This window comes from Oncorhynchus mykiss, chromosome 12 (assembly GCF_013265735.2).
Source record: "Oncorhynchus mykiss isolate Arlee chromosome 12, USDA_OmykA_1.1, whole genome shotgun sequence".
NCBI classification, from domain to species: Eukaryota; Metazoa; Chordata; class Actinopteri; order Salmoniformes; family Salmonidae; genus Oncorhynchus; species Oncorhynchus mykiss.
The window spans coordinates 86,412,980-86,435,915 of record NC_048576.1 but is presented as its reverse complement, the minus strand read 5'-3'; the positions used below and the strand labels follow the sequence as shown (position 1 = coordinate 86,435,915).

General features: G+C 43.4%; 2 protein-coding genes across 3 annotated transcripts in view; one reads left to right on the top strand and one right to left on the bottom strand.

Annotated features, from left to right (window-relative positions):
• Positions 1 to 691: 691 nt before the first annotated feature.
• The window catches only part of LOC118937766 (NHP2-like protein 1), a 36,155-nt gene continuing 13,910 nt past the window's right edge, over positions 692 to 22,936 (bottom strand). Inside the window, exons 1-2 of one of the 2 annotated variants that reach the window (XM_036938940.1) lie at positions 7,698 to 8,129; positions 692 to 1,335 (exon numbers count right to left, since the gene is read on the bottom strand). In XM_036938940.1, coding sequence (XP_036794835.1) covers positions 1,073 to 1,335; positions 7,698 to 7,749 — 315 coding nt within the window. In that variant the 5' untranslated portion in view covers positions 7,750 to 8,129 and the 3' untranslated portion in view covers positions 692 to 1,072. Of the gene's footprint in view, positions 1,336 to 7,697; positions 8,130 to 22,936 lie in introns of those variants that run through there. The other variant, XR_005035171.1, reaches the window with a different exon arrangement.
• On the top strand, positions 3,937 to 21,027 carry LOC110538748 (cytochrome b-c1 complex subunit 2, mitochondrial). The gene is made up of 14 exons (XM_036938939.1): positions 3,937 to 4,235; positions 8,966 to 9,058; positions 9,470 to 9,619; positions 9,763 to 9,827; positions 10,745 to 10,801; positions 13,718 to 13,842; positions 14,096 to 14,193; positions 14,295 to 14,352; positions 16,459 to 16,554; positions 16,710 to 16,909; positions 17,145 to 17,225; positions 17,324 to 17,400; positions 17,583 to 17,736; positions 20,432 to 21,027. The coding sequence occupies exons 1-14, from the start codon at positions 4,203 to 4,205 to the stop codon at positions 20,513 to 20,515; spliced, it is 1,371 nt and encodes a 456-aa protein (XP_036794834.1). The 5' UTR covers positions 3,937 to 4,202; the 3' UTR covers positions 20,516 to 21,027.

Below are 22,936 nucleotides of genomic sequence, written 5' to 3'. Positions count from 1 at the left end.
CTATAGATGCCAGGATCTCTACCTAATCTTGTCCCCCTATAGATGCCAGGATCTCAACACATCTCTACCTAATCTTGTCCCCCTATAGATACCAGGATCTCTACCTAATCTTGTCCCCCTATAGATGCCAGGATCTCTACCTAATCTTGTCCCCCTATAGATGCCAGGATCTCAACCTAATCTTGTCCCCCTAGATGCCAGGATCTCAACCTAATCTTGTCCCCCTAGATGCCAGGATCTCTACCTAATCTTGTCCCCCTACAGATGCCAGGATCTCAACACGTCTCTACCTAATCTTGTCCCCCTATAGATGCCAGGATCTTGACACATCTCAACCTAATCTTGTCCCCCTATAGATGCCAGGATCTCTACCTAATCTTGTCCCCCTATAGATGCCAGGATCTCAACCTAATCTTGTTCCCCTATAGATGCCAGGATCTCAACCTAATCTTGTCCCCCTATAAATGCCAGGATCTAAACCCATTTTACCACATGGCTTTTACCCAAGTGTCCAGTGTCATACATGCATCCATCTGCCCATAGAGGTTCCATTGATTACAATGCTGAAACTTGAACAGGGTCTTCCATAATTATACATTAAATACATTGGGCAAGTCACTGTGTAGGTGGTAATCAAATTATAATTTAAAACCAATTTAGGAATGTTTCCCAAATGAAACACTACAAATACTGGAATGAACATGTCCACCTTTAACTGCACCAAATGAAGGAAAAAGGTCAACATAAGGAAAGCTAAGTGTAGTTGCTATGATTCTACTATGCTTGGTTTGACATCCCGTATACTCTATATAGAATTACCACATTTACAACATAGTAATGTTAAAAACAAGTTAAGCCATTTTTGTTCCAACGCTTCAGATATACCTATTCTGTCCCAACATTTCAAAATGGACATAGCCCTACAAAATAGAATCTTCTGTACATAAGTCTGACAGGACATGAAACAAAGCAGGACAACATTAAATCATAGTCTGTCCCATTTACAAAAATCTGAATGACTAAAGCAGGTGGTGTCCCATTAACCCTACAACCCCCATCCCGAGCTCTCTTCTCACACCAGCAGTCTCTCAATGGCCATCTGGGTAGACTGGATCTGGGGCTTGAGCTGCGAGCCCTCCTTGATGGTGACCGAAGTGGCAATGACTGGGCGTGAGACCCCACAGGCGCGTCCCAGGGCCTGCTTGGAGCGCACAAACACATAGGGCACGTTCTTGTCCTCGCAGAGCAGTGGCAGGTGGAGGATGATCTCCAGGGGCTCTGTGTCTGCGGCCATCACAATGAACTCAGCAATACCGCGGTTAAGTGTTTTAGTGGCTGGGGGAGAGAGGGCGAGCAGATGTTAGAGAGTGACAATTCTGAAGCTGTTAGGTGGTACTATTTCAGAGGCATGTCGATCGCATTACTGGTCTGGATGAATTGCTGGTCTTCCCCCAAACACATTAACTTGCTACTGTCTAGCTCCTAACCTCACATGCACAGTGAAATGCCTTTCTTACAAACTCAAACCCCCAGAATGCAATAATCAATGTATTACTAGAAATAAATAATGAGAAATATACAGGAAATATTTAAAAGGTCAGTTCCAATAACATATTTACATATGGAGATATATATATATATATATATATGGTGACAGGATATATATATACAGTGGGGAGAACAAATATTTGATACACTGCCGATTTTGCAGGTTTCCTACTTACAAAGCATGTAGAGGTATGTCATTTTTATCATAGGTACACTTCAACTGTGAGAGACAGTATCTAAAACAAACATCCAGAAAATCACATTGTTTTGATTTTTAAGGAATTAATTTGCATTTTATTGCATGACATAAGTATTTGATCACCTACCAACGAGTAAGAATTTCGGCTCTCACAGACCTGTTAGTTTTTCTTTAAGAAGCCCTCCTGTTCTCCACTCGTTACCTGTATAAAAGACACCTGTCCACACACTCAATCAAACAGACTCCAACCTCTCCACAATGGCCAAGACCAGAGAGCTGTGTAAGGACATCAGGGATAAAATTGTAGACCTGCTCAAGGCTGGGATGGGCTACAGGACAATAGGCAAGCAGCTTGGTGAGAAGACAACAACTGTTGGCGCAATTATTAGAAACTGGAATAAGTTCAAGATGACGGTCAATCACCCTCGGTCTGGGGCTCCATGCAAGATCTCACCTTGTGGGGCATCAATGATCATGAGGAAGGTGAGGGATCAGCCCAGAACTACACGGCAAGACCTGGTCAATGACCTGAAGAGAGCTGGGACCACAGTCTCAAAGAAAACCATTAGTAACACACTATGCCGTCATGGATTAAAATCCTGCAGCGCACGCAAGGTCCCCCTGCTCAAGCCAGCGCATGTCCAGGCCCGTCTGAAGTTTGCCAATGACCATCTGGATGATCCAGAGGAGGAATGGGAGAAGGTCATGTGGTCTAATGAGACAAAAATAGGGCTTTTTGGTCTGAACTCCACTTGCTGTGTTTGGAGGAAGAAGGATGAGTACAACCCCAAGAACACCATCCTTAATCACTCTGCTTCCCTTCACATCTGTGGACCAGTGGAGGCTGCTGAAGGGAGGACGGCCCATAATAATGGTTGGAACGGAGCGAATGGAATGGCATCAAACACATGGAAATAATGTGTTTGAAGTATTTGATAAATTCCACTTATTCTGCTCCAGCCATTACCACGAGCCTGTCCTCCCCAATTAAGGTGGCACTAATCTCAGGTGCTGTGGACATATATATTGGGACCCCAGTGATGACTCCCCTCAACCTAGAATAAGCACCAGGTACATGGCTTTTAATCTTTTTCCCATTAAGCTTTTCCATTTGCAGAATCTTCCCTTGCTGAGCCTGGATACCACTAAATATTAGCAATGTACCATTTCCACTTAACCAGGCTGACTTAAATTCACCTCTCTCTTTCTCCACGGCATTAGTTATGTACCGATTGTCTATGGTGGAAGCTACTGGTGACCCGGGAGGAGGGACTTTAATCACGCTGTAGAAATAGTATTCTATCGAGATATGAAACTCTCAGCTGTTGTAATGAATTTAGGGATAGTGCACATTCTGAACATAGTTTTTTTAAAGTCAGTAAGAATCCCCATACCTCAAATTTCAAAATCCAACAGCTGATGGCTGCAAGACACAAAGACTTGCATTATTAAATACCGCCTAGGCTTTTAGAATAGAATACCAGTCTTGTATTGCGCAGATGGGTTCAAATCCATTTGCAGTCACTCACTTGTGTGAGTAACCTTGCATGAGACCTGAAGACTTGTTCGCCAAGCTAATGCATAGGCTTTAGCTCAGTGGGCTAAGACAGTCTTGTGGTGGGTTTGATGACAAACCCAGTTGATCACACCAGACCTGCCCTCTCTTCAGCTGAGCTGTTTCTCCTTCAGTCACCACAACTGTTTTGTTTTATTGTAGTGTATTTAACACATACCCTTATGGCAAAAGTTACAAAGTTATGAAAATGCATTACAGTCGACTCAGCCTGTCCATACAATTTCTGAATCTGAAAAATGTTAATCTTGTTAAATGGGCAATCTGCAGTTGCTACATCCATTTTACACTTATAAATTAATGGTATATACCCATTGATACAACTATTGTACACAATGTCATTAGTCATACCTCATCAGAACCCAAAATATTAGCTTGTGTTATTCCATTGGTTGTAAACAAGGTTAATGTAAACAAACACTAACAGTGGAGGCTGGTGGAAGGAGCTATAGGATGATGGGCTCATTGTAATGGCTGGAATGGAATTGTGGAACGGTATCAAACACATGGAAACCACATGTTTTACTCCGTTCCATTAATTCCATTCCATCCATTACAATGAGCCCGCTCCTCCCACCAGCCTCCTCTGCATTGTATAGCCTCAAACCATGGTTACAACTTTAACTTGGATATCATGGATGGTCAGTCCTTGCATCCATAGCTCTGTCTATGCATTTAAGTGGTAACATTTCTCCAGGCTCATCCCTCAGATTTTTACCAAAACAGTATTGTTTCAACTACCGATTGACCCTTTAAAGTTAATTAGCTTGACGAATCTTTTTACCATTTTTGGATTGGCTGTGAAGAGCGGTGCATTCTGGGTAGGACGTCAGCGCGTCCATATCTGTATTTTACTGCTGCTGAAGGAGAGAAACGGGAGTCATGAAAGGGATCCGAACTCTAAATAAATTATCCGTGAGTCTCGTTACTCTATCCTATTAAACGTGTATTTTATAACGATGTATCATGAGGTTTCGTGCATTCTTTCCGTTGGGGAGTCAATTGGAACCCACCCGCGGACTCGCCGGCTAAGTTGCCAAGGTTGGCTAGTGGAAACGGATGGTTAATTAGCCTGTCGGTTACCGTAGTTAAAGTTAGCTAGGCGCGCTTACTTCTATAATCTTGACCGAGAATGTATCCAGTCGGTTTCATGAACCTATAATAGCCATTCTTACTTACAAATGAGGCTATGTACTACATTTTACAATGGCATGTTCTCTACTGGCGAATCGCTGGCAGGCTGTATTGCTAGCTAGCTGTCACGTACCCCATGGTTCCATCCAGCTCAACCCACTGAAGGTCATTGCGGTTCTGCTGGTTTTCAGATCAATCCCGCACTGACAATCCAAGCCAGGTGACATGCCATGGAGCAGTCAATGTCTCAATTCACCGATCAAGTAACCTCATTGCAATGTTGATTGGTAGTGATGGGATTAAGTATCTGGCAGTTTTAGCTACGAAGGTCTGACAATAAGCCACCGGCTTTCTCCCGTATTATCTAGTATACTGTTGATTTCTAGGAAGCTTGACAAGTTAATGTTTCGATATTATCCTGTTTTTGAACAATGTATTTTAGTATATCTGGAGTGTGCTGCAGAATTCCCAGTGCTACTTGCTAATGCTTGACATCCAAAGCATCAGTATTGAGATGTTTTAATGTAGACTACTCAGACAGAATTCGCAGTGGCAGCCAAGTGTTTGGTGTCTAGCTCAGCTGTCTGCAGATAGGCTTAGCTGACAAACTCAGCAAAAAAAGAAACGTCCTCTCACTTTCAACTGTTTATTTTCTGCAAACTTAACATATGTTAATACAAATTTACACAACAAGATTCAACAACAGACACAAACTGAACAAGTTCCAGACACCAGCGATGGTAGGTTTGTGCCTATAAGTGATGTGGTCGCCAGTGATGTCTGGTGCCAGTTCTTGCAGTGAGATGTCGCCCTCGACCTCCGATCGAACAGGTCCCAGGCGTGCTCAATGGGATTGAGATCCGGGCTCTTCGCTGGCCATGGCAGAACACTGACATTCCTGTCTTGCAGGAAATCATGCACAGAACAAGCAGTATGGCTGGTGGCATTGTCATGCTGGAGGGTCATGTCAGGATGAGCCTGCAGGAAGGGTATAACATGAGGGAGGAGGATGTCATCCCTGTAATGCACAGTGGTGAGATTGCCTGCAATAACAAGCCCGATGATTCTGTGACACAATGCCCCAGACCATGACGGACCCTCCACCTCCAAGTCGATGCCACTCCAGAGTACACGCCTCGGCGTAACACTCATTCCTTCGACGATAAACGCAGATCCGACCATCACCCCGGTGAGACAAAACCGCAACTTTTTGCCAGTCCTGTCTGGTCCAGCGATGGTAGGTTTGTGCCTATAAGTGATGTGGTCGCCAGTGATGTCTGGTGAGGACCTGCCTTACAACAGGCCTACAAGCCCTCAATCCAGCCTCTCTCAACCTATTGCGGACAGTCTGAGCACTGATGGAGGGATTGTGCGTTCCTGGTGTAACTCGGGCAGTTGTTGTTGCCATCCTGTACCTGTCCCGCAGGTGTGATGTTTGTATGTACCGATCCTGTGCAGGTGTTACACGTGGTCTGCCACTGTGAGGACGACCAGCTGTCCATCCTGTCTCTCTGTAGCACTGTCTTATGCGTCTCACAGTACGGACATGGCTATTTATTGCCCTGGCCACATCTGCAGTCCTCAGGCCTCCTTGCAGCATGCCTAGGCACGTTCACACAGATGAGCAGGGACCCTGGACATCTTTGTTGTTTTTCCAGTATCAGTAGAAAGGCCTCTTTAGTGTCCTAAGATTTCATAACTGTGACCTTAATTGCCTACCGTCTGTAAGCTGTTAGTGTCTTAACAACCGTTCCACAGGCGCATGTTCACTAATTGTTTATGGTTCATTGAACAAGCATGGGAAACAGTGTTTAAACCCTTTACAATGAAGATCTGTGATGTTATTTGGATTTTTACTAATTGTCTTTGAAAGACAGGGTCCTGAAAAAGGGACGTTTCTTTTTTTTGCTGAGTTTATTAGCTTTTCAGATATCAGGTTCCAGATTAGTTTAGGTCAGAGGTCTCCAACAGGTCGATTAGCTCGCAGCCCACCTACGAGAAGCTCGCCAAACAATTCTGAAAATACATGCAATTTATCAAGTATCAGACACAGCAAGCTCCCAGTTACTATCTAATCAACGCAACATTGACATGATCCAACTCCTGGTTAGCCACTATTGGCTTAAAAAGCCAAACCTAACACTATCTGCCTATTAATTTCCAGCAATATTGCATTTGTCTGTGTGGTGCGCGCGTTTATCCATCACACTATGTGTTGATATGATAACCATTTTGTGGGTTGACAGTTTCCCCAAAACATCAATTAAATGTTAACTGCAAACTTGGTGCTTCTTCTCTGGTATAATGGCGTTCGCATCAATTATATGTGCATTCCGCCACCTACACTACAAGTTGATGATAATAAGGCTCTAAAAAGGAAGGAGGAAAAAAATGGGGTAAAAAATACATTTAAAAAAAATGCATTCAAACTATCTAACGAAATGTTAATTAAACTAAAGCTTTTCTGTTTTAAGCCGGCCCCTACACAGGCTCAGAAGGATCCTGTGATGGTGGGACATATCCCGGTGACAGTAGTCCTTGCAGTGCTTCTGCCATTAAGTCTTGGAGGCCCAAAAACTTATCAGCTGCAGATATGATGTCCAGCTTCTTGGACACTTGTGCATTACAATTAATAACTGTGGCTATAAATGCTACAAAATACACCTTTTTCACAATAAGTGTATTCAACGTTTGCAACTGGTTGTGGCATATCCACCTCCATATCTTCTTCAGAACAGTGGCCTCTTGCCCCTTCAAAGCTCTTTACCGACTACATCCCTGATCTTTGACACCTCAACCTCTTTCACCCTAACAGGGCACTCAGGGAATTCGGAAATACGATCCCCACCACAGTTACAACATTTTACATTAAGACTCTTCAATAAGATTCCTTCCTTCTGCAAAGACTTGACACATGGCCAACCTTTTTACACCTCTTGCATTGCATCGGGTTTTGGACGAACGCTGTTACGGCGTATCTTAGGGTGGTATATACTAATTAAACAATAATACAGAAACTGTTCATTTTCCACATTCTCCATATGTGTCTAGCGACGTATTAACTACTCCTGGAATTTTTGGCCTAACATAATGATTATCAATGTCCAATAGGACGCCAGAAATAACATTTTACCGGTGCCCTGCTCCGAAAATCAAAGCTGTTCACTTCATGCGTCGTTATTTTCGCGAGCCTCAATGCACACTCCTTTTGCTCTTTAGATACCCATAATATCAACACCATACCACTTCTGGTTACTTTGACTGCATCCACTTTTCCCAACGCCGCCTTCACCATCCTCGTGACTTCAAAAGGGTTTCCAAAATAAACATCTTTATCCAAAAAACGTACTCCAACAAGGAACGATACATTAGACTAATTTTCCACAACTTAAACCCATTTTGTTCCATTCTTGTTCTATTCTTCACTGTTGTCCACTAATCTTTCACGCTAACTGTACTCGACGCGCTTTAATCGACACTTCTGCTTCCGCCATCTCACCGTCCTAGCACATTCCCCACTCACTAGATACGCAATTAAATGGCCAAATGCGCAATTTAAGGGGAATTACACAAAAAAATACATTTTTACATACCTAAAAAAAATGTTTTCTGATGTGATTTAACTGTTGACATGGACTCAGAACATCCAATTTCGTTGTTTTTCTATGAACAATTATACTTTTGAAAGTGAAACTTAAACATCTAAAACCAGGAAAAATAAAACAGAAAACATAGTGTACAAGAGTAAGTAGTTCAATAAGAAACTGGAGAAGAGAAGAAAAGTGGGCCTATTTGAATGCTAGAGAAAAATTAGTAGCTGGCAATTACACTTTTATGTAGCTCTCATGCCAGAAAAGGTTGAAGACACCTGTTTTGGTCATTTCTGTGGAAATAACATGAAATGCTTTAATGTGGAAAATTATCTGTATGACTGCAAAAAAAATGAGTAGCTTCTATTTCTCTCTTTCATATTGTTGTAGAGTTGTCTGTACAAGCAGACACCATAATCTCTTCTGACATTAGATGTTTGACTGGGGGTTGGATCGTATCAGGTCTTTAGGATATAGCCTTACTACCAATTGAGTTTCCCTACACCTCACCCTCATCTTAACCAAGGTGCTACAGCCAATGTATGATGTGTCTTCTTGGAAGGACAAATAAGAAGGCAGCTTAACATACTACACATTTCAGGTTGGCCTGGCACCCAGTGAGTCTACCCTCAGAGTGGACTAAATATCATCAAGCATACCCACTGCTCTAGTCTAGACCAGGCTCAGAATTCATCTCCCATCTTTAGGTCTAGAGGAAGCTGCTCATATCACAAAACATCCTCCTAAACAAAACCTGTTATTATGGTCATTAGAAGTCATTTGACTGGGGTCATTTGAGGACAGAAGGAAATCTAGATCCCTCCACATGAACTGAATAGTGTATCATATTGTAATTCCCAAGCTGAGGAAGTGCTGGTGAGTGTTTGTTGACATGATTTCTTTTATCATTTCCCTCCCCAGATACGATGCTATGCAGCCAGGAGGAGTGATGTCCTCACTGAGCCCTTGGCTGGCCTGAAGGCTGGGGTGGCCCTGCCCCCCCAGAGTGTACAGGTATGTCATAGAGGCCAAGAAGTTTTCACATGGGATCACAGGAAAAACTCTGGGCCCTAGTTGTAGCCCAAACTGGGGTGTGGAGTTTTTCTTGGTGGGTCCTTGCATGGCGTGTCAGGGATGAGGATGTGCTCTACTCTATGGCTAAGCATTGTGATTATGTTCATGTGTAGACTTGTTTTAGGTACTACCATGCACACACTTTTACTTACTGTGTAGACATATTTTTCCCTCCATATTGGAAAATGAACTTTTGGTTGTGTAGTTGATCACAAGAACTTTACCTCAGTTGAACAGAATGGAATGTTTACTCTCTTACTCACTCTGCAGTTTCCAAAACAACAATGATGCCAGTCTCACGTGTGTTCCAGCTGTGACATCATGACTCTCCCTCCCTGTATTCTCTATTAGGTGTCCAAGCTGCCCAACGGTCTAGTGATTGCGTCATTGGAGAACTACTCTCCCGTGTCCAGTGTGGGTGTGTTTGTTAAAGCAGGCACTCGTTATGAGACTGTGGAGAACCAGGGAGTCAGTCATGTCCTGCGGTTGGCAGCCAATCTGGTAAGTCCCAGTGGTTTTATGAATGGCTTGATCTCTTTGACTTGTGAATGACTTCAACAATAAGGGCAATTTCCATCACAACTACACTGTTTTTTTTAAAGTCCTTAAGTTAATGAATGAACACTGTCACTGTTGTTTTTCAGACTACTAAGGGAGCGTCTGCGTTCAGGATCTGTCGTGGTGTGGAGGCAGTGGGGGGTAGTCTGAGGTCAGTGAGTATGGAGAGTACAGCACTATGTCCCCTCCCTCCCTGTCCCCTAACCCCATTTTGTCCTCATGCAGAGTATACATTATACTGTTTCCTATCTCCACATACAGAGTGTATGCTACAATATACCCTCTGTTACCCTGTATGGCTCAGTTGGTAGAGCATGGTGCTTGTACCGCCAGGGTTGTGGGTTCAATTCTCTGGGCCAACCATAAGTAAAATGTATGTACGCATGACTATAAGTCGCTTTGGATAAAATCGTCTGCTAAATGGAATATTATTATTATATTATACACTTGTGTTGTGTACCCCTTCCCTCCTTTTCCCTTATTCCTCCTGTGTCCCCGCCTGACTTGCCGTAAATAAACGTAAATGTAGGAGGCAGTGAAACGTTAACACCAACTTCAACACCCATACCTCACACAAGCTATAGCTTCACTATATTATAGATGCACACACATACAGTTGCCCTCGAGTCAACAGGGGGCTCACGTTTTAGGATAGAGCAGAATGAACAAGATGAGAGAAGCACAGAGTCACATGCAGGTTGACATTTATTGGGATGAATCATGTCCTGGGGGCAAAGCTAAGTGTTCCGCTAGATGGGCCAGCTGCAAAGTCAAAATTGGCTATATCGTAAACAAAGTTATGAAAAAAAATAAATAATTCTGTCTCAATTTAAGGTTAGCAGTATGGTTAAGTTTAGGTTTAAAATCAGATTTTATGACATTGTGGCTGTGCCAGCTAGTGACCACCCTGTAGAGCTGCCTCCAGTACATGAATCATCCCAGTAAATGCCAATCTGCACACACAGCACAAGAATGTTCCTATTTTCACCTCATTCCAAAGCAATGTGCATCATAGCTAGTCTAGTCTGGAGGATGTAGCTAACATGTCTGTTTTCTGTATGTCCGCAGCGTAACGTCATCGAGGGAGACCATGGTTTACTCTGTGGAGTGTTTGAGAGACCACTTGTAAGTACCCTTACTACCGCAGCCAGACTCCCTCAAAGTGTGTGGGTTTACTTTGGTGTTGAATTGATGGATGAGGAAACTTGAATTACGGACACGTTGTATGTGAGGACAGGGTTGATTCATGGTGTAATTAGCTCCTGTGTTTCTTACCTATTTATCATAGAGGCTTCCCATAGGGCCACTTGAGATCATCTTGATTCATCATCTACAGTGGCAAGAAACAGTGTGTGAATCCTTTGGAATTACCTGGATTTCTGCATAAATTGGTCATCAAATTTGATCTGATCTTCATCTAAGTCACAACAATAGACAAACGTAGTGTGCTTAAACTAATAACACACAAATTATTGTATTTTTCTTGTCTATATTGAATACATAAATTAAACATTCAGTGTAGGGTGGAAAAAGTATGTGAACCCCTAGGTTAATGACTTCTCCAAAAGTTAATAGGAGTCAGGAGTCAGCTAACCTGGAGTCCAATCAATGAGATGAGATTGGAGATGTTGGTTAGAGCTACCTTGCCCTATAAAAACCACTCACAAAATTTGAGTTTGCTATTCACAAGAAGCATCACCTGATGTGAACCATGCCTCGAACAAAAGAGATCTCAGAAAAATGGTTGACTTACATAAAGCTGGAAAGGGTTACAAAAGTATCTCTAAAAGCCTTGATGTTCATCAGTCCACGGTAAGACAAATTGTCTATAAAAGTTCAGCACTGTTGTTACTCTCCCTCGGAGTGGCCGTCCTGCAAAGATGACTGCAAGAGCACAGCGCAGAATGCTCAATGAGGTTAATTAAGAAGAATCCTAGAGTGTCAGCTAAAGACTTACAGAATCTCTGATGAGTCTATGATACATAAAACACTAAACAAGAATGGTGTTCATGGGAGGACACCACGGAAGAAGCCACTGCTGTCCAAAAAAACACTGCTGCACATCTGAAGTTTGCAAAAGTGCACCTGGATGTTCCACAGCGCTACTGGCAAAATATTCTGTGGACAGATGAAACTACAGTTGTTTGGAAGGAACACACAACACTTTGGAGAAAAAAAGTCACAGCACACCAACACCAAAACCTCATCCCAACTGTAAAGTATGGTGGAGGGAGCATCATGGTTTGAGGCTGCTTTGCTGCCTCAGGGCCTGGACAGCTTGCTAAAATCGACGGAAAAATGAATTCCCAAGTTTATCAAGACATTTTGCAGGAGATTAGGCTGTCAGCCAATTGAAGCTCAACAGAAGTTGGGTGACGCAACAGGACAACGACCCAAAACACACAAGTAAATCAACAAAGGCAGCCCATTCTTGCATAATCAATGCTTGGACTTTGTCAGAATTTGTGGGTTTTTGTTTGTCCACCCGCCTCTTGAGGGATTAAGGTCTGGGGAGTTTCCTGGCCATGGACCCAAAATATTGATGTGTTGTTCCCCGAGCCACTTAGTTATCACTTTTGCCTTGTGGCAAGGTGCTCCATCATGCTGGATGGAGCACCAAACTGTTCGTCACCAAACTGTTCCTGGATGGTTGGGAGAAGTTGCCCTCGGAGGATGTGTTGGTACCTTTCTTTATTCATGGCTGTGTTCTTAGGCAAAATTGTGAGTGAGCCCACTTCCTTGGCTGAAAAGCAACCCCACACATGAATGGTCTCAGGATGCTTTACTGTTGGCATGACCCAGGCCTGATGGTAGCGCTCGCCTTGTCTTCTCCAGACAAGCTTTTTTCCGGATGCCCCAAACAATCGGAAAGGGGATTCATCAGAGAAAATGACCCCAGTCCTCAGCAGTCCAATCCCTGTACCTTTTCGCAGAATATCAGTCTGTCAGTCTGATGTTTTTCCTGGAGAAAAGTGGCTTCTTTGCTGCCCTTGACACCAGGCCATCCTCCAAAAGTCTTTGCCTCAATGTGCGTGCAGATGCACTCACACCTGCCTGCTGCCATTCCTGAGCAAGCTCTGTACTGGTGGTGCCCTGATCCCACAGCTGAATCAACTTTAGGAGACGGTCCTGGCGCTTGCTGGACTTTCTTGGGCGCCCTGAAGCATTCTTCACAACAATTGAACCGCTCTCCTTGAAGTTCTTGATGCACCTAAATCAACTATTTATCGGATCAATCTTACTAGCTGCAATATCCTTGCCGTGAAGACCTTTTTGTGCAAAGCTATGATGACGGCACGTGTTTCCTTGGAGGTAACCATGGTTGACAGAGGAAGAAAAATGATTCCAAGCACCACCCTCCTTTTGAAGCTTCCAGTCTGTTATTCAATCTCAATCAACATGAGAGTGATCTCCAGCCTTGTCCTCGTCAACACTCACACCTGTGTTAACGAGAGAATCACTGACATGTCAGCTGGTCCTTTTGTGGCAGGGCTGAAATGCAGTGGAAATTGTTTTTTGGGGATTCAGTTAATTTGCATGGCAAAGACTTTGCAATTAATTGCAATTCATCTGATCACTCTTCATAACATTCTGGAGTTTATGCAAATTGCCATCATACAAACTGAGGCAGCAGACTTTGTTAAAATTAATATACATGTGTCATTCTCAACTTTTGGCCACGACTGTACAGAAAATGTTTGTTTGAGGTTATTGCTGCCAAAGGAGGGTCAACCAGTTATTAAATCCAAGGGTTCACATACTTTTCCCACCCTGCACTGTGAATGTTTACACAGTGTGTTCAATAAAGACATGAAAACTTCTAATTGTTTGTTATTAGTTTAAGCAGACTGTGTTTGTCTATTGTTGTGACTTAGATGAAGATCAGATCAAATTTGATGACCAATTTATGCAGAAATCCAGGTATTTCCAGAGGGTTCACATACTTTTTCTTGCCACTGTATGTTGAGAGTTATGACTGTTGCATTGTCTGTGTGTGTCCATATGTTTGTCTGCCCATCCAACGTCCATCCTTCTCCTCAGAGACACAGTGATTGAGTACCTGATCAACGTGACCATGACCCCAGAGTTCCGGCCATGGGAGGTGGACGACCTGACCTCCAGGGTCAAGGTAGACCGGGCCCTGGCCCACCAGTGTTCACAGATAGGTCAGCAACACTTCCCCTCTATTCACTTTACTTGTTCAGCACGATTGGTCCTTGTTGAATTAATGTTTTATTCAATTACCAGTAGCATTTTGGTTTAGTATATATTTGTATGCTGCCGATTTAAAAAAAAAAAAAATTAAAAAAAAACAAAAAAAAAATTGGGTCTATAGTCATTTGTCTAGCATCCTGTTATTAGTTCTCCTTGCCAACACACTGACTGAAGTATTTTGTTATGGGGTTTATTTCTCTGAAGGTGTCATTGAGAAGTTGCATGAAGCTGCTTACAAAAACGCTCTATCCAACTCCCTGTACTGTCCTGACTACATGGTTGGCAAAGTCAGTGGTGAACAGGTAAGACTGTTAATAGCTGTGTTTTTCACTATAGTGCTACCTTGTGTTTGTCACAGCTTAGCTCTCTCTTAAACTCTCTCCTACTTCCTTATTCCCCTTAGCTGCAGTCCTTTGTCCAGAACAATTTCACCAGTGCCAGAATGGCTCTTGTAGGACTAGGTGAGTGTGTCTGGCTGTTAGTCTTTTTGATCCAATGGCACCCTGGGTTCTCCTTTTAACATGTTGCAGCTCCTTCAGCATGTCTCCGGGGCTGTTCTGATTCCTTGCCCTACCTTTTCCCTGAAGTGTGCAGCCCCTCATGGATTGAAAAGGAATATGGTGGAAACTCACTCTAGCCAATGTATTACTTTTAAATCCTTGAGGGGATATTGAGCAAGTGCACACTTCAGGAAGAAGGGTAGGGAATCGGAACAACCCTATTGATTTGGTCACAATAAGGGTCATATCCTTTGAATTAGGCTGACGTAAACACACTCTCCTTCTGTGTGTGTACGTACTGTGTACACATCACATTTCCTTTGGCCTCCGTCCAAGCCCTAGAGTTAAAGGCTGTCTAAAGATATGTGGAGTAGAGGTCAGCTGTTCTGCTCCAGGATGACACACTTTGTGTGTGACATGACTGCTCTCTGGTATGTACAAGTGATGGGAAATAAATTGCTAGTTACATATTGAGATTATTTTTGACGATATCGTATAGTTTTGATAATATCGCAATATTGATTTTGCGGTACTTGCCCCAACTTGTTCTCCATCTTCTTTTTAAATAGGGAGCCAATTTGTTTTCAGCACTTACACTACCTGTCGAACATCTCATTCCAGAATCATGGTTAATAATATGGACTTGGTCCCCCCTTTGCTGCTATAACAGCCTCCACTCTTCTGGGAAGGCTTTCCACTAGATGTTGAAACATTGCTGCGGGGACTTGCTTCCATTAAGCCACGAGCATTAGTGATGTTGGGCGATTAGGCCTGACTTGCAGTTGGCGTTCCAAGTCATCCCAAATGTGTTCGATGGGGTTGAGGTCAGGGCTCTGTGTAGGCCATTCAAGTTCTTCCGCACCGATCTCAACAAACTATTTCTTTATGGATCTCGCTTTGTGCATGTTGGCATTGTCATGCAAAAACAGGAAAGGGCCTTCCCCAAACTGTTACCACAAAGTTGGAAGCACAGAATCGTTTGGAATGTCATTGTATGCTGTAGCGTTAAGATTTCCCTTCACTGGAACTAAGGGGCCCAAACCATGAAAAACAGCCCCAGACCATTATTCCTCCTCCAAACTTTACAGTTGGTACTATGCATTGGGGCAGGTAGTGTTCTCCTGGCATCCTCCAAACCCAGATTCGTCTGTCGGACTGCCATATGGTGAAGCGCGATTCATCACTCCAGAGAACACGTTTCCATTGCTCCAGAGTCCAATGGCGGCAAGCTTTACACCACTCCAGCCAACGCATGAACTTAAGCTTGTGTAAGGCTGCTTGGCCATGGAAACCCATTTCATGAAGCTCCTGGTGAGCAGTTATTGTGTAGATGTTGCTTCCAGAGGCAGTTTGGAACTCGGTAGTGAGTGTTACAACCCGAGGACACTCGGCAGTCCCGTTTCGTGAACTTGTGTGGCCTACCACTTCGCGGCTGAGCTGTTGTTGCTCCGAGACATTTCCACTTCACAATAACAGCACTTACAGTTGACTGGGGTAGCTCTAGCAGGGCAGAAATTTGAGAAACTGACTTGTTGGAAAGGTGGCATCCTATGACAGTGCCACGTTGAAAGTCACTGAGCTCTTCAGTACAGGCCATTCTACTGCCAATGTTTGTCTATGGCGATTGCATGACTGTGTGCTCAATTTTTACACCTCTCAGCAACGGGTGTGGCTGAAGTAGCCGAATCCACTAAGTTGAAGGGGTGTCCACATACTTTTAGCCATGTAGTATATTTCCCTTACTGATGAAGTCATTTTCTCATGGCTCTCTCATCCCTCGGCAGCAGACATATGGTGAGCAAAATATATATTGAATCGAAATAAAATCACAGTATCGAATCGCAATACATATAGAACGACACTACATATCGCTTCAGCACCTAAGTATGGTGATAATATCGTGAGGTCCCTGGCAATTCCCGGCCCTAGTATGTACCCCTGTGTGAAACACTGAACTGAGGGCATGTGATGTCTATGTGATGACAGTCCACCTGTGTGTGTGTCTCCTGCTGGCTCTCTGGTGTGTCTTCCAGTGACATGACCCCTGTCTGTGCCGTCTCTCCCCAGGTGTGAATCACTCAGTGCTGAGGCAGGTAGGAGAGCAGTTTCTCAGTGTCCGCAGTGGGGCTGGAGTTGCTGGGGCCAAGGCTGTATACCGCGGAGGTAAGACCCATAGAGAGCCTTAGAAGCAATGAACGCCTAACTGCTGAGCTCTAGTCTGGGCCACTGATTCAGTCAACCCCAGTGTGTGAGCCAAGATGGGTTGTGTGTTCGTACCCTGATGGTGGTTAACCGTGTGTGACTGTGTGTCCCTGCAGGTGAGCTGCGGGTGCAGAACGGGGCCGGTCTGGTCCACTCGCTGATCGCCAGCGAGGGCGGTGTGACTGGATCAGCAGAGGCCAATGCCTTTAGTGTGCTGCAAAGGGTTCTGGGAGCCGGGCCACACGTAAAGAGAGGCTCCAACGTCACCAGCAAACTGAGCCAGGGCATCGCCAATGCAACCACACAGCCCTTCGATGTGAGTAACTTCCCTGTTTGTTGCTACAGTTATTCCTGTGTTGTTTGTGGTCACTACAATATAAATCGATATTCAACATGACTCCAGTTATGTAGAATTTCAGCTTTCATTGTATGATTGTCTAAATTACGCACAGAGAAAAAATAAAGGTTTAGAGGTTAGAAAGCACAATGATCTTGGACTATCTTGTGTACAGAAGTTAATCTAATGCTTATTTCTCTTGTCTCCTATTCAGGCCACAGCCTTCAATGCCACATACGCTGACTCTGGACTCTTTGGAGTCTACTCCATCGCCCAAGCCGACTCCGCAGGAGAGGTGAGCACACTATAATGCAGTAGTGACATAAGAACGTGTTAGAACCTGATATATGTTGATAAGTGACTGTCCCTAACAGTGACTGTCCCTCTGTACAGGTGATCAAAGCTGCCATCGCCCAGGTGACAGGGGTTGCGAAGGGAGGCGTGTCCGAGGACGATGTCACCAGAGCAAAGTGAGTTCACTAAACAACTTGGCTCATTAAGTGGACATGAAACTTGGTGCTGTCTCTCTGTGGTTTTATTTAACCTTTAACCAAGCCAGTCAGTTAGTAACAAATTCTTATTTACATTGATGGCCTAAAATAACTTATTGCCCTGATTTGACCTTTGACCCTTTCCCCCTCTTACCTGGTAGGAAGCAGTTGAAAGCCGAGTACCTGATGTCCATGGAGAGTTCCGAGGGCCTGCTGGAGGAGATGGGGGCCCAGGCTCTGTCCAGCGGAGCCTACCACTCACCAGAGACAGTTACCCAGAGCATCGACTCTGTCAGCCACGCAGACGTCGTCAACGTGAGTACACTTCAACATTCACTACTGCTAGGGCAAGAAGGTATTATAGGCCATCAATGTAAATAAGAATTTGTTATTAACTGACTGGCTTGGTTAAAGTTAAATAAAACCACAGAGACAGCACCAAGTTTCATGTCCACTTAATGAGCCAAGTTGTTTAGTGAACTCACTTTGCTCTGGTGACATCATCCTCGGACATGCCTCCCTTCACAACCCCTGTCACCTGGGTGATGGCAGCTTTGATGACCTGTACAGAGGGACAGGCACTGTTAGGGACAGTCACTTATCAACATATATCAGGTTCTTATGTTACTACTGCATTATTGACCTTCATGGCTAAGACATAATAAATGTGTGTGTGTGTGTGTGTGTGTATATATATATATATACACACACACACACACACACACACACACACACACACACACACACACACACAGTTGAAGTCGGAAGTTTTCATACATTTAAGTTGGAGTCATTAACTCGTTTTTCAACCACTCCACAAATTTCTTGTCAACAAACTATAGTTTTGGCAAGTCGGTTAGGACATCTACTTTGTGCATGACAAAGGCATGGCTTTAGAAGCTTCTGATAGGCTAATTGACATCATTTGAGTCAATTGGAGGTGTACCTGTGGATGTATTTCAAGGCCTACCTTCAAACTCAGTGCCTCTTTGCTTGACATCATAGGAAAATCAAGACATCAGCCAAGACCTCAGAAAATAAATTGTAGACCTCCACAAGTCTGGTTCATCCTTGGGAGTAATTTCCGAACGCCTGAATGTACCACGTTTATCTGTACAAACAATAGTACGCAAGTATAAACACCATGGGACCACGCAGCCGTCATACCGCTCAGGAAGGAGACGCGTTCTGTCTCCTAGAGATGAACATACTTTGGTGCAAAAAGTGCAAATCAATCCCAGAACAACAGCAAAGTACCATGTCAAGATGCTGGAGGAAACGGATACAAAAATATCTATATCCACAGTAAAACAAGTCCTATATCGACATAACCCGAAAGGCCGCTCAGCAAGGAAGAAGCCACTGCTCCAAAACCGCCATAAAGCCAGACTACGGTTTGCAACTGCACATGGGGACAAAGATTGTACTTTTTGGAGAAATGTCCTCTGGTCTGATAAAACAAAAATAGAACTGTTTGGCCATAATGACCATCGTTATGTTTGGAGGAACAAGGGGGAGGCTTGTAAGCCAAAGAACACCATCCCAACCGTGAAACACGGGGGTGGCAGCATTATTTTGTGGGGGTGCTTTGCTTCAGGAGGGACTGGTGCTCTTCGCAAAATAGATGGCATCATGAGGATGGATAATTATGTGGATATATTGAAGCAACATCTCAAGACATCAGTCAGGAAGTTAAAGCTTTGTTGCAAATGGGTCTTCAGAATGGACAATGACCCCAAGCATACTTCCAAAGTTGTGGCTAAATGGCTTACGGACAATAAAGTCAAGGTATTGGAATGGCCATCACAAAGCCCTGACCTCAATCCTATAGAACATTTGTGTGCAGAACTGAAAAAGCGTGTGCTAGCGAGCTGGTCTACAAACCTGACTCGGTTACATCAGCTCTGTCAGGAGGAATGGGCCAAAATTCACCCAACTTATTGTGGGAAGCTTGTGGAAGGCTACCTGAAATGTTTGACAAGGCAATACTACCAAATACTAATTGAGTCTATGTAAACTTCTGACCCACTGGGAATGTGATGAAAGAAATAAAAGCTTAAATAATTCTCTCTACTATTATTCTGACATTTCACATTCTTAAAATAGTGGTGATCCTAACTGACCTAAAACAGGGAATTTTTACTAGGATTATATGTCAGTAATTGTGAAAACCTGAGTTTTAATGTATTTTGCTAAGGTGTGTGTGTGTAAAACATTAGGAACACCTTCCTAATATTGAGTTGCACCCCCTTTGCCCTCAGAACAGCTTCAATTCATCGGGCATGGACTCCACTAGGTGTCAAGCGTTCCACAGGGATGCTGGCCCATGTTGACTCCAATGCTTCCCAGAGTTGTGTCAGTTGGCTGGATGTCCTTTGGGTGGTGGACCATTCTTGATACACATGAAACTGTTGAGTGTGAAAAACACAGCAGCGTTTCAGTTCTTGACACTTAAATTGGTGTGCCTGGCACCTACTACCATATCCTGCTCAAAGGCTCTTAAATATTTTGTCTTGCCCATTCACCCTCTGAATGGCATGCATACACAATCCATGTCTCAAGGCTTAAAAATTCTTCTTTCTCCTTTCCTTCATATACACTGATTGAAGTGGATTTAACAGGTGACATAAATTAGTGATCATTGCTTTCACCTGCTCAGTCTATCATGGAAGGAACAGTCGTTCCTAATGTTTTGTACACTCCTTGTATGCCTGTGAATATTTATGGTGAATATATTGCCCCTTGGCTATGGGGGTTGCTGTCTGTATGTGCCCCTAAATCCTTCCTTTCCCTCCATGTCTATCTTCCAAACTATACCTCCATATAATGTTTGGGTAAAGTGTTCGGAATGCCATTCTCCAAGTAAAAAATAAAGGGGAAAAAATAACTGAATAACATTTTTGAAGACTGATTTCTGTGTGCATCCTACATTTACGTTTATTTATAGCAGATCAGCTGGGGACACAAGGGGAATAAGGGACCATGTGATAAGTGTATTTTGTTTTTCCAGGCTGCGAGAAAGTTTGTGGACGGCAAGAAATCGATGGCAGCTAGCGGACACCTCGCCAACACACCCTTCGTGGATGAATTGTGAAAAGAAATAAACCATAAACAATGAAACAGTTATTTAACATTTTAACCTGGGCAGGTTGTGCCTGGCTGCTTACTCCAGAAAAAGGAACCTGGTTCTGATATGAAGCCCATGACTTCATCTCACAGCAAACGATAATCTTTTGTTAACAAATCATGTTAAAGTTTGTTCTACAATAATTGTACACATGTATCAGGAATAATGATGCTTTTTGTTGTCAATTTCTCTGTATATTTGATGTAAATTCATTAAATGGCCTATCTACAGTAATGGCAGTCTGATTTGATCACCAAGATGAATGTGAGTAATGATATCTTTGTTATTCCGCCCAGCTGCTGCAGGGGGAGACTAAGAGCCTTGGAAATCTGTTGGCGCTGCTACATCAGCAAAAATGTTGCATGTAGTGTAGCAGCCAAGTATGTTAGAATGAGGGGAAAATTGTGGGGGTATTGTTTATATCAAAAATATAAACGCAACATGTTTCATGAGCTAAAATAAAAGATCCCAGAAATGTTCCATATGCACAAAAAGCTTATTTCTCTCAAATTGTGCACACAATTTTGTTTACATCCCTGGTAGTGAGCATTTCTCATTTGCTAAGATAATTCATCCACCTGACAGGTGTGGCATATCAAGAAGCTGATTAAATAGCATGATCATTACACAGGTGCACCTTCTGCTGGGGGCAGTAAGTCCACACTAAAATGTGCAGTTTTGTCACACACCACAATGCCACAGATGTCTCAAGTTGAGGGAGCGTGCAATTGGCATGCTGACTGCAGGTATGTCCAACAGAGCTGTTGCCAGATAATTTAATGTTAATTTCTCTACCATAAGCCACCTCCGTTTTAAAGAATTTGTCAGTTGTCCAACCAGCCTTTCAACCGCAGACCACATGTAACCATGTCAGGCCAGGACTTCCACATCCGGCTTCTTCACCTATATGATCGTTTGGGGGGTCAATTTATTTAAGTTGACTGATTTCCTTCTATGAACTGTAACTAAGTAAACATTTTGAAATTGTTGCATGTTTATATTTTTGTTAAGAATATTTATCGATCTGGAGTTTGGTCAAACACGTTATCAAAAATATGGCACAGCAAAAGCAGCTATTAAGAATAACCACTATGACGAGAGAGAGAGGGGCAAAAAAGGCCTTGATGACTAAACATTACAAATCAACACATATCAACTGGGTGTCAGTGACTCATGTATTCAAGGAACGTAGTGAATAATAAAGCTACATATCCATGTGGGTCTATTTAGGTTTAACATGTATTGCCCATTGGAGGTGGTGGAGTGGTGCTTGAATCAGTGATTGACTGACTGTGTGGTAACAGGGAAATGCAATAATATACCTCATGTGCCATAAATGCCATGAAGGCTATAGTGTGGGGTCTTCTGAGAAAATCTAATCTTATTAAACAAATTAAGAACTTTTTTTCTCTTCAAATGGGTATACATTTTACTAGGATCTCTTTTAGTCCTCATTTGGACTAACCTTCCAAGAGTCCTTAAACATGAATACATTTTAACATATAACACTGTCAGCTAAGGACCTCTTCCACCATTAGAATGTGTGTTCATGTCATTCTGCCTGGTCAGCCAGTGGGACCTACAATTGAGTGAATATGAGCACACAGGATATAATTTTTCCAAGTTGGGTCTCCTGCATATTCTAGTGTCAATTTCGGGTTGTTCTGTAAAAGCTTAGATCATACAGGCAAGCAATACAAACTCGGAAAAAAAGAAACGTCCCTTTTTCAGGACCCTGTCTTTCAAAGATAATTCATAAAAATCCAAATAACTTCACAGATCTTCATTGTAAAGGGTTTAAACACTGTTTCCTATGCTTGTTCAATGAACCAAAAACAATTAATGACCATGCACCTGCGGAATGAACGGGAGGCAATTAAGGTCCCAGTTATGAAAACTTAGGACACTAAAGAGGCCTTTCTCCTGACTCTGAAAAACACCAAAAGAAAGATTCTCAGGGTCCCTGCTCATCTGCGTGAATGTGGCATAGGCATGCTGCAAGGAGGCATGAGGACTGCAGATGTGGCCAGGGCAATAAATTGCAATGTCCGTACTGTGAGACGCCTAAGACAGCACTACAGGGAGACAGGATGGACAGCTGGTCGTCCTCGCAGTGGAAGACCACGTGTAACAACACCTGCATAGGATCGGTACATCCGAACATCACACCTGCGGGACAGGTACAGGATGGCAACACCAACTGCCCGAGTTACACCAGGAACGCACAATCCCTCCATCAGTGCTCAGACTGTCTGCAATAGGCTGAGAGAGGCTGGACTGGGGGCTTTTAGGCCTGTTGTAAGGCAGGTCCTCACCAGACATAATTGGCAACAACGTCGCCTATGGGCGCAAACCCACCATCGCTGGACCAGACAGGACTGGCAAAAA

What these genes read in the sequence shown, in the direction of transcription:
- LOC110538748 (XM_036938939.1), top strand. Translation starts at nt 4,203, where the DNA reads ATGAAAGGGATCCGAACTCTAAATAAATTATCC. An exon ending in AATGGCTCTTGTAGGACTAG is followed by an intron (nt 14,353 to 16,458) that starts GTGAGTGTGTCT and finishes GTCTCTCCCCAG; the next exon opens with GTGTGAATCACTCAGTGCTG. An exon ending in CAACCACACAGCCCTTCGAT is followed by an intron (nt 16,910 to 17,144) that starts GTGAGTAACTTC and finishes TCTCCTATTCAG; the next exon opens with GCCACAGCCTTCAATGCCAC.